The sequence below is a fragment of the Drosophila busckii genome, chromosome 3R (assembly GCF_011750605.1).
Source record: "Drosophila busckii strain San Diego stock center, stock number 13000-0081.31 chromosome 3R, ASM1175060v1, whole genome shotgun sequence".
NCBI lineage: Eukaryota > Metazoa > Arthropoda > Insecta > Diptera > Drosophilidae > Drosophila > Drosophila busckii.
The window spans coordinates 6824230-6837934 of NC_046607.1; the positions used below are offsets into that span (position 1 = coordinate 6824230).

The following is a 13705-nucleotide window of genomic DNA, read 5'->3' on the forward strand; positions in this document are numbered from 1 at the left end:
CATCATACTTGCAGCTGCCGTGTTCCCAGACCTCTGTGATCGTCTCGCTCGTACAACAAAATTGAGTGAGCAGAGCAGAAAGCAAAGCTCAGCGCGTCAGATTTTTTTTGCCATTTATCTGATTCTCTTGTCAGTTGTCATTCTCTATGAATACATTAGTGTACAAATATTTATACTGTATGCTATATATATGTATATGTAAATATATGTCGCTCGCTCTCTCACTCTCTGCTTCAGCTTTGTTTGACTTATGTGGCAGTAGTAATGGCATCAGTGCCCGCTTTGAATTACACGCTTCAATGTTTTTGTAAAATGTGTAAATCAACTCAGCATAAGAATTTCCAACCAACCCCCCGCTGTACTCTTCAAGCTTTACATATCAAGAAGGACAGGCCATAAAATATGCAGCCAGTTGCCCTAAGCCCCAAAGCGTTTGCTGTTTGCACGCCTGATTCCGATTGCGAATGCGATTGTTGATGTTAATATCAAAATAAATAATAAATATATATACAGCCTTAATATTAGCTCGAGAGTGTGCGTGGGTTGCTCATATTTATTTTACGACTAAAGGCATTAATTTAAGTTGAATGCGAATTTAATACGCTTATAATTAGTCGTAAATCCAAAACCTATTGACACTTAATGCTTTTCACATTTTAATTGGGGTCTTAAGCGCAGCAATTAGCTGCTGATCGGTGTGCGTAAATTGATTGCCCAAAAGCGAAATTTCAATGCTTGCTGCTCGGCTCTGTCTCTCAAAATAATCTGACCAAAGAATTTGTGAACAAAGCGGCAGAAGCACACACTTCAAAGTGCTTTTCTATTAGTTTGCTTTTATATTCATGCCCACCATACAGAAACCTCAAAGAGACAGACAGACAGACAGATAGATGGATGGACGGACAGACGTTAAGACTGGCACTTGCTTAGTTATGAATGCTCTCATACCACTTGAACATGACCATTCAATACGTACGCTCATTTATTCATACGTGCGCTTATTGCAATGTTCATTGCTTTATATTCATTATGGCAATGGACAGACCCAGGACCCAGCAGCAAGACCAGAGCAAGAGCGAGCAGATGCTGAACGAGGAGCAACGCAGCAACAAATGCACGACTGCCTTTCATATGGGCGTGCGTCCGATACGTTCGATAATCCAATAAATATTTATGAAGCACTTTATTGGAACAACACTGAATTACTTTATATATGCATGTGCACGTGTGTGCGTGTGTGTGCATTGTTGTCTGTCTGTGTGTAGCATTTGAAAAAGCTGCATACATACAAATATGAGAGTATGTTTATTACTCATACGCAGCATTGTGCCTGCTTTGTAGTCGTTTGAATTTTAATTTTTATAACTTGCACACCGCTCGTCATCAACTGACAGCCAACACTAATTGCTTTGCCTGGCACTTAAGTGTCTATACTTAAATTATAACGAAGCAAATTGTCGTAGTTTGTTGACCCAATGCCAGAGCAGAGCTTAAACTGCCAAAGACAGTTCGCGCAGCTCACGCACACACATTGAGTTAGAGACAGGACCACACTGCTGGGCAATCTACTCACATATCAGTGAGCAATTTGCATTATTAATGTGTGGCCGGTGTTGAAATGGAGTTGGCTTATTTATTAGCATTTACCCAACCACCTCAATGCTAGGCCACTGCACATAATCAACTATTTACGGCGTTCGAGTGTAATAAAGCTATAGCTGCTATATATATCTATATAGCGTGGGCAGCAACAAGATCGCTTTAGGCATTCTTGTTATTTGAATTGACTTTAAAGTTTAAACTGCTATTTTAAATATTATTTATTAAAATTTCTTCAGCAACTATTTAACCACAATTAATTGTTGAGTTGTATATTTGTTTAACTAAATATTTCATGTACTTCTGCCTTATTTAATTACTCTTAATTTGTTAGTGAAGTCAAACATGCACTTCTTTTAAAAAGTGGGGCAAGTCAATTTAAATTTAAAACACAACTGCAAGTATTTAAACTATTATTAATTGGTATGGCCACACAATTAGAGCCAGTCTATAAATATTAATTTCTCCACACGAGTTTTGTAGTTAATCATTTCACTAGCTTACAAATATTTATTATTTTGCTGCTCTTTTTCCTAGAACGCTTTAAGCCATATAACGTAGGCTTCAATGCTTTGAACGTAGCTATAGCTGCTCATTTAATGATTCCAAGATTTGTACGCAAGTTTTATAATAATGTGTCTAATAGTAAAGCAAAATATTTCTTAGTCCCACTTTTGCTTTAACTTTATGCTTCAAGTATCTTGATAATATATATTTTTTCGAATGCGAATTTATTGAAATAAACTAATTTTTTCATATTCAAACAATTCAAAGATACGTTCAGTTGAAAATACATTTATTTAAGCCAATTCCCACTAAAAATGACACATGCATTTTTAGCTTTTAAGCTTAAATTTCGTTGCGTACCACTAAAGAGTGCTTATACCTTATAAGTATATTAGTCTCCAGCAGAAGGATCAGCTCTTTTTATTCTCTGCCACATTTATGCCAACTCACCAGCATGCATTTCCTATATGTATATATAGTATAACGCAAATTAAAGTGCCAAGCTTTTTAATAATTTAATAAACAATTATTTATGTTTGGGCGCGAAAATAAATAAATAGTACATGAGTGTGTATGTGTGTGTGTGTGTGCTTGTTCACCAATTGTAAATACAAACAATGCAAGGCAAAAACGGAAAATCAATGAAATTGCAAACATTTGCAAAACAACAACAACAAAACTAAAAACAACATGACAATGACAAACAGCAATGGCACACGGCTACAAAAATACTCGTAAATGATGAACAAGTCTGGCTCTGAAGTCAGTACCATCACCCCCCACCCCTGTCTGCCACATTGACTTCAAATTATTGACCAAATTTTCATGCAAACACACCGCAAAAATGAGCACAAGAGCAGACAGAGCAAGAGTGGGTGGGTGTGCTCGAGTCTGGGGGGCTGTATAGTAGGTGTCAATGCATCTTGCTGGGCCTTGCTGCGGTTCGGTTCGGTTCTAGGTTCGGTTCAGCGTGGAGCACAACTGGGTCAGTTTGACATGTCGTTGTCGCAGTGCACTCTGACGTCTAGGGCAAGGTGGAGAGCGGGGGGAGCGGGGAGAGCGTGAGACAGCGAATGAATGTCAATGCATGAAATTCATTCAGTGACGTTTGCAACTATTTTTCGCAAAGGGTGGCCCCCAGACAAATAAATTGCAAGGCATGCAATAAGACGAGCAAGCCAAAAACGTGTGTCTAAGTGAACGCCCAACCGCCAACCAGACCGCCTGTCTGTCTGTCTCTCTGTATGCAAATAAAATTGTACACGAATTTGACTTTGGAAGTTGCAGTTTGCTTGACTCTGTGGGCAGTGGGCAGTGGGCAAACCTTAAACCGAAACATGACTTTGATTAACGTTGCTGCTGCATGTAAATGGGCACGCCACACGTCTCCCCAGTAATCATCCATTATCCTAATGCCTGCCATGTCCAGTCCCACGAGTGCGCACATACGTGTGTGTGTGTGTGTGTGCCAGGTCGATTGGATTATGCTTACAAGCTGTGTGTGTGTGTGTGTGTGTGCTATAGCTAAATCAAGAGCCACGCTGACCCCTGACTACCTGACTGTCAGACTGTCTGTCTGTCTATCCGTCCGTTCGTTCTTTGGCGACATTTATTAATGATAAGCAGCAAAATCGTAGCGCGCTTTTCAGAGCTAGCTCGCTGATAAGCTCACAAATTCGTAGCGCACTTTTCAGGGCTAGCTCACTCACTGTTTTGTAACAATAATATTAATTGGCCTCTGGCTTCGGCTTCGGCTTCTGGCATTTCGACTCGAATCGATAATGAAAAGTTCAAATTGTAAAAGCCAAAGCCAAAAGGTTAGCGCTGTCAAATTTTCTGTGCCCACGCTACAATAATCCAAGGTCAGGCAATTAATATTGTTTATGCGGCTTACAAATCGATCGATTGCTATATAAACTACACATGCTCACGTCATACGTTAGTTAGTTAGTTAGTCTCAGCTGCTACGCTTCGCACACACGCGAGCGTGCACAAATGTAAAAACAACACGTCACTTTCATTGCGTATACGCAGTGTGTAATTTATGCAAACGCATCTAACAAGACACACAGCAGCGCATCAGTGTGTGTGTGTCGACTCGGCCAACCAACAATTAAGTGTGTGTTGCAGCTTCATTTTAGAATTAATAAAACTCACGCTACATAATACATGAGCGCCGCTAACCCTGTGACCTTTTGACAGACAGCACGAAAATTGTCTGCCGCAAGCTGATTTGCGAGCTGAGTGTGTGTGTGTGTGTGTGTGTGTGTTCGCCTGTCAAAAGTACAATTTGCGTTCAAGCTTTGACTCAGCAGCAGCAGCAAGTGACAGCCGTCGCAGCCAGCAATGCCACGCTCTGCTTTTAGTTCGCTGCTCGCTGACTGACTCTGCTGCCATATTCTACGCATACTCTCGGGCACATACTAAAAAATTCATTAGCGTTACCAAATGGAATTAAGCACTTTTCAAAAAGTGTTGCGCAAACAGGTGGGGTGGGGTAAAGTGAGAGGCAGGCAGGCCAGCCAGCCACCCAACGGGGCGTATGGATTATGTTGACCAATAATTTGCTGATGCAGTCCAAACTTTGAGCATAAAATTGAGACATAAAAAGCAAGAGTCCATCCAGCAAAAGTTTATGCAAGTCTATGGCAAATAAATTGACTTTGGCAAAAGAAATTCAATGAACAGTCGCAAGACTTATATTGAAAGCTGTGCTATTTAATTTGTTTAGCTTGTAAATAAAGCGTTTTTTATTTAACTTATTGAAGCTTAAAGTATGCTAATAGCATAAGATTGTTCAAAATAAATTCTTACTGTGCTGAGCAGCTGCACAGAAAAGCAAATCAGGAATAAAAAATGGTACAAATTCAAATGAATGGTCAGAATATAGATTTAAGATATATAGAATATAGATATATATATATATATATTATATAGATAGGTACTGAATTTTCCTGACCCAAGTATTATGTACTTGATTTTTTCAATACTGAAAATGCTTAAATTCAAACCAAAGTGTACTTAGAAAAAATATTTGTATAGGCGAACTTTGATTGAGTTTTTAGTTGCAGTTTATTAATTAAATGGAATATTTTTTCCTTATAATAGAACTAAACTTATTCAAGCTTATTAATTGGGCCAAGCGCCTCATGCACTTGACTACTGCTTATTAGCCGGAACAGCAGTCCTGAAACAGAATTAATTTAACAGCTAAACTTGAAAGAAATTAAACATAAATTAAGTTTCAAAAATACTTGATTGGAGCTTACTTTTATTTTATTTTTCCTGTATAGTAGACTTAAGCGTTTTTAAACTTTGTTGAGTTTGCTGATAACATAAATTTGTTATATTGTGAAATTCCTTTTATTTCATATATATTAATGCATTATTTGCTAAGCTCAAATGGAAATGAAATGGATTAATTAGCAACTTAAAAACTCGCATATAAATCAAGTTTCAAAAATACTTGATTGGAACTTACTTTTGTTTTATTTTTTCTTGTTGTGAGCTTGCAAATAGCTTGAAGTTATATATAAATTCCTTTTGGGCTCAGCGCATTTATTTCATATATATTAATGCATTATTTGTTAAGCTGACAGTTGCTGCGGTTCAGTCGTTTGCCACAGAGAGATGATGTGGGTTGGTTAATTGCATCAGACTCGGCAGTGACTGAATGTGAGCTAAAGTTTGTTGCAATTTGCTGGGCTGTCAGTAAGTTGAGGCAGTTGCAAGTTGCTTAAGACGCTGACAGTCGCCTAATTAGGTCTTTCAGGTTGAGTGTTTTGTAAGTAGCGTTGGCTGCAAATGTTTCCACTTTTCGCTTGAGGCATGCAAATTGTTCTAGTGTGTGGCATGCGGCATGTGGCATGTGGCATGCGGCATATGGCATGTGTGGCAGTGTGAATTCGCTTTGTCTGCGTCAATTTGCTGCTTTGTTAGCATTGAGGGCTACTATGCAGTCCAAAGAATTCCAATTTAAATCGAATCGAAGCATGCGAAAGGCATTTTGTGGTCAGAGGCTGCTGCTGCTGCTGCATCCAAGTCCAAGTCCAAGTCCAAGCCCAATACAATGCCAATGCAGTGCTAATTCGCTCCAGACTGACACTGCTCCGCATACAATTTGTGGTACATTTATTGGCTTGTTTGGTCACTCACACACACACACACACACACACACGAGAACACATTCTATATATGTGCAGGGTGCTCTTGATATTTTGTTAAAACAAATGCACGAGCTAGTTGAGATTATGCGCTACAATGTTTGTTCTTAAACGATTTTTAAATTAAATAAATTTAAATTAAATAAAGCATAAAAAAGTCTATTGAAAAATTTAAAAAAAGCAACAATTTTTTTAAAATTTAGCGTAATTTTTTATTGAAATTGTTTTTATTTTGTTTGTGTTTATTTAAAGTTATCAAACAAAAATGCATAAATGCCTATGAAGTGAGAAATTTAAAATAGATTAACAATTTTTTTTGCAAAGATAGTAAAAAAATATTTCAAAAGCAAATTTAGCGCAATTTTCAACTAAATTGCTTTATTTTGAAATGCATTAAGTGAAACTTTTTAAACAAAAGTGATTTATTTTTACCGTTGTCGTATATGTGTAAAATATACATAAAAATATTAAAGTTAAAAAAATATTAAAGATAAAAAAAAATTTCAAAAGCAATTTTCAACTAAATCGCTTTATTTTTGGAATTGCATTAGGTGAAATTTTTCAAACAAAAGCGAATTGTTTTTAGAGCTGTCATATATTTCTAAAAAATATTTAAAAATATTAATGATATGCATGATTTGAAAAAATATCAATATGATATTTGATGTATCAATTTGGGAACAAGCATCGGCGACACCCTGTATGTGCATGTTGCTAAGCTTGGTCAGCTTCAAAGTCTGCTGCATTGACAGCAAATGTTGGTCAGTTTGTTAAAGAGGTTTATAGCCTTAGGTATGGAGAGCTTTAAGCTACGCAGCTGCTGATGCTGCTGCTGCTGCTGCTGCTTGGGTTGACTTCTTACCTTAACGTTTGCATACTGAGTTTGCAATTTTAAATAAATAAATTTTGCAGTTTTGTTGGCTGCTCGTTACAATTTGTGTTGCAAATATGGCTTTATTTTAGTTTCAATTTTTGCTTCGTTATATTCTCTTTTCCTTTTTTTTTGTGTGCACACAAGACAGCAGCGCTGAGGCGTGTGTTTGTTTTAGAAAGCGCCGCTTGTTGTCTTTGGCAAAGCGAACGCGGCGCGCGGCGTCCTCATTCGCAACGTTCTTTTGCCGCCATTTTACGCTCGTTATGGCAACACTTTGGCTCAAAGCTGAAGCTGCACACGACTCAAACGGCCGACGTGCCGCACAAAAAAAAAAAAGAAAATATGGAAAAAATAAGGAAAATGTTATTGCGTCGTGTGCGGCTCGTTAAGTTCCACATAGGGCAACATAGTGAGAGAGACAGAGCTGCGAAAAAATCATTTCAAGCAGAAGCAACAAGGGAAATGCACAAAACGCCACCCATACACACCCAAACTGTCTATATGTGTGTGTGTGTGTGTGTGTTGTCACAGTGTTTGACTATGTTTGCTTCGTTGACTGACAACATTCGTCGCCTCTGCCGCTGCCGCTGCCTCTGCCTCTGCCTCTTGGGCGCTGCCGCTTGTGATTGACTGCAACATGTTTGTATCTGCAGGCTTATCGTACTGCTGCTTCTTCTTCTTCTTCCTGCGCTTGCTGCTGCTGTTGTTGTTGTTGTTGTTGTTAATTTTGTAGCGCGCCTTGCTTGTTTACATGAAGTGTTTGCCTTGTCCTTAGTCAAATGCATTAGCGGGCGCTCTTTGCTTTTGTGTCAAATCACAGTAAATTATACTTTTTATTGATTCTGTGTCTGTGCGCGATTTGGCTGCGATAAAAGCGCAGCGCAAAGTGAATTAATTTGCAAACACTTGCATATTGCGTATACGCCGCCGACCAGTCGGCCAGCCAACTGGCACAACAACAATGATAATAAAAGCTTTTGGTAAAACGCAAAAGCCGCAGCCAAGTCGCGACAGCAGCAACAACTTTTCGCATTCACTAAAAAACTTTTTTCGAACATTTTCTTGTTAGCCGTAGTCTTGTTGCGCTACTGCACTTGTTGTTCTTGTTGTTGTTGTTGGCCATAGACACAGTGAGCAAATTGTAAATGAAAAAGTTTTTTATGTTATTCAGTGTTTGCTGTGGGCGGCACGCGCGCCTCCCATCGCCAGCGCATTCAATGTCTATGCTGTGCCGCCCATAGATATAAATTTGTATTTGTTGTGTTGTTGTCGTTATTGCTGCATTATGTCTATTGTTGTCTATATAAGTTTCGCTAAAAAGTAATTGTAAATGCTGCTCATGACTGACTTCGGCTTGCGCTGCTGTCAATTTTTGTTTCACACACAAAAATTTGAAGCAAAAGGCTTAAAGTGTTAAACGAAAATTGCAATTTTGTCATTACTATGCAGCGCATAAATGTCAAAGCTGTTAAGCGCATAAAGTGTAATGGAAACTGTAATAAAAATTGAGAAACAACAAAGACAAAGCAGCACAAAGTCAAAAGCAAAAAGCTGCATTAATAATGATAACAATGCTGCAAACATTAAACGCATTCAACTATAAAAAAAAGTGCGCAAAGGGCTGCAATCGAGACTAGAACACAAAGTGCAAAGCAAGTGCTTGTCTCTAAAGTTTAAATACAAAATATTAACTGACGCCATGACCCGCTTTCGCATTAAGAATTTAAAAATTCTCTCCTGCTGTCTGAGCGTTTGGGTGACGCTCTTTGGCGCTGCACTGCATCTGGCGCTTTGCAGTGAGTTTCCCGAGCGCGAGTGTTGCGACTTGACCACCACATCGACGGTGGGGCCGTTGCCGTTGCCGCCGCCAGCGTTGCCCACCGACAAGTCCTTATCGTCCGCCACCACGGCCTTGGAGACGGATGTGAACCTGACCATCGGCAGATCAGGTAAGCAACTACTAAATATATCACAATAGTTAACACTTCACTGGCTAAAAACAGAACAAGCGCATCCAACGTTTATGCTCCAATTAACACGCTGACCTTTTCAGCTAACGGCATGTGTGTGTGGTATGCAGTTTGACATGCACTGGAGTGCAAACTGTGTGTGTGTCTCGCCTATTTGAAATGCAAAGCAAATGTCAGCCGTAAAACAATTTATATTCACTTTGAATTGAGGTTTTGTTTCGAATTTTATTATGTGGCATCCAGTGCTGGAATTCTCTCTCTCTCTCTCTCAGTCTGTCTGACTGTCTGGCTAACTGTCTGCAGTTTGCTGCACAGCACGGCAACTTGACTTGTTTTAAATGTTTGCCGAGCGTTGCTACGTGCCGTAAACAAGAATAGAAAATACTCGTTGCAACTCCAAGTTCCCCAATTGGCCACGGGGACAAAGTAAATAAACCTGCCACTGCACTCCATTGAGTTTGTTGCACTTGCTGTCTCTGTGTCTGTGTGTGTGTGTGCAACATTTATTTAGCATTGGAGCATTGGAATTGAAAATGTTTTGTGTGCTTCGATTTCTGTAAATTTCAAGTACATAACGAGCTTTTCGTGTTACCAGCTCCCCTCCCCGCCCCTCCAGCCACGCATTCGGTTAAGTTGCACTTCACTTCCCACTTCTTTCCGATGTTTAATTAAAAATTCAGCTCAAAATCACCAATAATAACTGACCAGTCAGCAATGGAATTGCAATGCAATTAAATGAATTTTTACTCAGCACTCAAACATTTATCCAATACGAAAATGGCAACAGTAAAAAGTTTTGGCTAAAGTGCATAAAACTTTTGCAAAAAAGAAAAATTCAGACGTTTATATAGTATGGAACTGAATGGAGAGCATATTTTTTTTAAAGTGCACGTTGTTAATAGAAATTTTCATAAAAATTGCATGCACTTTTAAATGTCAAATTAAACAGAAATTAAAAATGCCAAGCTGCAAGTTGAGTTCGCCTCCTCAACTCAATTGGTCAATAAAGAAGCAAAATGCCAGAGCAATAACCTCACACACACACACACATGCATATAAAATGAGCTGTGTAGACGGCACACGCAATTGCATTGACCTGTGCATATGTCTATAAATATATGTGTATATATATAAGGATAATTGAGTTTATTAAATAATCATAAATATCGATTAGGCTTAGAGACTTTGTGCCTGAGCTATAAAAATAGAAAATTGTGCATGTGAAATGCAAAAATTGCTTGCAACCTGCTGTGTTATTGATTGACGAGCTAACTGATTGAGCTGACTTATTGATTGGGCCATGACTGACAGACAACAGGCAATTAATTTCAAAATATAAAAAAATTAGTCATTAAATGTGACGACGTTGGGGGCAGTTCTCAAGCTTGAAAGCATTACCAAATCGATTCGTACGCCGCTAAGAAACAACACAAAGGATAGACACACACAAACACACACACACATACACGTATATTGACTGACAGGGCAACCTACATAACAATTTGCAATGAGGTTGACGTTGAGGGACATAAAAATTTCCGTATGTCTTTTATTTTTGCTTTTTTATCGACATATGGCAAAGTCTACAAGCAGCACATACAGTTCTGTCCAGCTATGTCCTGTGCTGGTCCTTGCTGCTGTCAGACGACGACGACGACGACGACGACGACGACGACGACAACGTCTTGCAGTTTATAGCATTTAGATTGAGTTTGCACAAATGTACACACAAGTTGCTTGAATTCGCATTTGAATTGAAATTTTCTTTTAGTGGCCAAGCCAAAAGGAAATGCCTCGTCCCTGCCACGCCCCCGCATATGTGTGTAGTGGCCACTTCAAGTGATAGTGCTAGTCAAAGTTGAACTATGCATGACATATGTTCGTGCTGTATGCTTGATTTTAATCAGCATAAAATTCTCATTTCATTTATGCATGTTTTTTCTATTTTTTTTGTAGCTCGAAAGAAAATTGTTCAATGGACAGTTTATGTTATGTTTAATTTCGAGTTTTCTTTAGCAATGTTTATCTTGTGCTTTATCAATTTGACTCAACTAAAGTTGACTCAACAAGCGTCTAGCGCATCAATTTTACACACACACACATACATATACATATGCACACACGTTGCTTCTAAGTTATTCCAGCTTAATTATATTGCAACACCCGAACCCGCAGCACAAGCGCTGAACTGAACTGAACTCGCCGCGCTGCGCTGCGCTGCGCTGCGCTGCGTTACGTTGTGAGCCGTGTCCGTACTACGCGCACAGGTGCCAGAAGGTCCGTGTAACAACAATGTTTTATGTACTGCTGCTGCACACACACACACACATAGAGACTGTTGTTTGTGTTTGTGAATTAGTTATGAACCCAAAGTCAAACTGGGTCAGCGGCAGCTGCACTTGCCACACTTGCTGCTGCTGCTGCTGTTGCAGCATTCACACTCTTGGCCCATAATTTTTACGTGCACCGCGTATGCCACTTTAATGTTATTGCGTATACGTGGTGTAGGCCACACACACTACCACACACGAGTGTCAATAGTGATGCATTGTGCGTTTGTAAGCACTTGCAGCTCAAATTGCAATTAATTTCAATGCAATGTAAATTTAATACACATTTGTAGCAACACACACACACATATATAGCTAAAGAAAGCGCATGTGGGCGTAATATTTCAATTTGTAGCCCAAGACAGCAGCATGTTGAAGAAGCTGCTGCTGCTGCTACTCTTAACCTTCGACTGCTGGCACTAGCTACTGAATCACACGTGCACACGACCTTCATCAAATGTTCAACAAAAAGTAGCTACATATACTATATATAGCAACTGTACAGGTAAAAGTGAGAGAGAGCAAACGGGTAAAGCGAATTGGCTGCCTGCCTGCCTGCCTTGCTTGCTTGCAATGTTTGCCTCAGCAAATTAAAAATTCAGCGCCAAGACAAAAAAGCAACAGTCATAGCCATAGCCATAGCCACTGAGAGCTCCAGCACCACGTGAATTGTGGGGCAACCGCTGCTTATGGGTCTCTAGCTGTCTCGATTTCACTTCAAATGAGAAAAAATGAGCAAAGCGAAGCGCGCAAAAAGTAAATTAAAATTGTGTCTGTGTGTATCTGTATGTGTGTGTGTGTGTGTTTATTTGTATAAAATTTCTGTGAAGCAAAAGGCAAAAAGTTGCCATCTAACGATGGAGCAAGCAAGCTGCTGCTGCTATGACTCTTATGAAAAGCAGTTGGTGCGTCTTCTCCATTTCCATTTCACTGAAATATATTTTAAAAGCCCGCCCAGCCGGCATTTGAGGTTGCTTTAAATTTAATGCAACGCTCTAGACGCTTCAGAGCGTGAGTGAGTCAAGGTTGCTAATTAAGTGTCTTTTTGTTTCGACATATGTAAATATGTTTGTGTGTATTATTTACTTCTCGCTGCTCTTGCTTACGCATAAAGTTATTTCAATTTTGTTGCATGATTTGTAACATTTGCTGCCAGAGTAAATAAAAGCTCAACAATTTTGCAAGCCAAAGAGCTGTTCAAGTTAAATTTCACTAAGCCTTAAGACTATCAAATTGTTTGCAATGCATTTAAGTTTTCATTTTCTATGCTTTCCACAATTTATGTTTATTCAATATAGTAAACGTTTTAGCTTTAACCATTTTTAAATTGCTATTAAATAAATTGTTTGATTTATTATATCAAGACTATGTAGACTAGTAAATGCTAATTGTAGCTTATGCTCAGCAATTGAAATTGATATAACGTTAGGTTGTTGCTTTCAATTGTTTACAATATTAAAAACATTAAATAAATGTATTTAATAGTGTTGTTATTTGTTTTTTGTCCCACAGCTATTGTAAATTGTACATAATTATTTTTTTTTTAAACCTTTTATTCTAGTAAAGTGTCCTTCAATCTTGAATCTTATTTATTTATTTAATGTCAACTATGAACAGTCGACGAGAAAAGAAAAAGATTACATAAAATATTTCAAATTAAATTTAAAAGTATTTAAAATTGTGTTTTTTATTTTTAAATTTGATAAACTTATAGATTGGGAATGTTAAACTGAGCCAACATTCGTTGCAAGGATTGGGGAAATATTCCTAATGCTTTACTATTTTTATTTTTCATGGAAAAGTTATGACTTACAACGAATTTTGGTGCATATTGTAAGCAGTTTGCCTTAAATATTTTTTTACATTGCTAATATTATAAATTCTAGTGTGCTTACTTTCAAGAATATTTTTAAATTGACTATCGACATTCTTCATTTTATTTAATAATTTAATTTTCTCACAGCTATGTTAACTTGTATATTAACATATACATATCTATAGATTTATATATAAATTTTCAAATTATTCATAATTTTATTTAATAAATATTTATGTTATTTATATTTAAATTAAATATATTTAGACTGCAGTTTTTGCTTACAACTAAATTATGATAAAACTCGCTTTTTCTTTATAATATTACTCTAGTCCAAATGTCATAGAAATTGATTTTCAATTACTGACAGCTAAAAAAAAAAGTGCTTGCTATCAAATGAGGGCATTTAAATGTCAGCATAGTTCAATCACCCAGCCTTTCATTGT

The 13705-nt window shown here is 38.0% G+C and overlaps 1 protein-coding gene across 2 annotated transcripts in view; it reads left to right on the top strand.

Moving 5' to 3' along the window:
• LOC108603298 (mun) overlaps nucleotides 1-13705 on the top strand; it is a 64990-nt gene that overhangs the window by 3543 nt on the left and 47742 nt on the right. For both annotated transcript variants that reach the window (XM_017991973.1, XM_017991972.1), the window contains exon 2: nucleotides 8593-9092. In XM_017991973.1, coding sequence (XP_017847462.1) covers nucleotides 8843-9092 — 250 coding nt within the window. In that variant the 5' untranslated portion in view covers nucleotides 8593-8842. The remainder of the gene's footprint in view (nucleotides 1-8592; nucleotides 9093-13705) is intronic.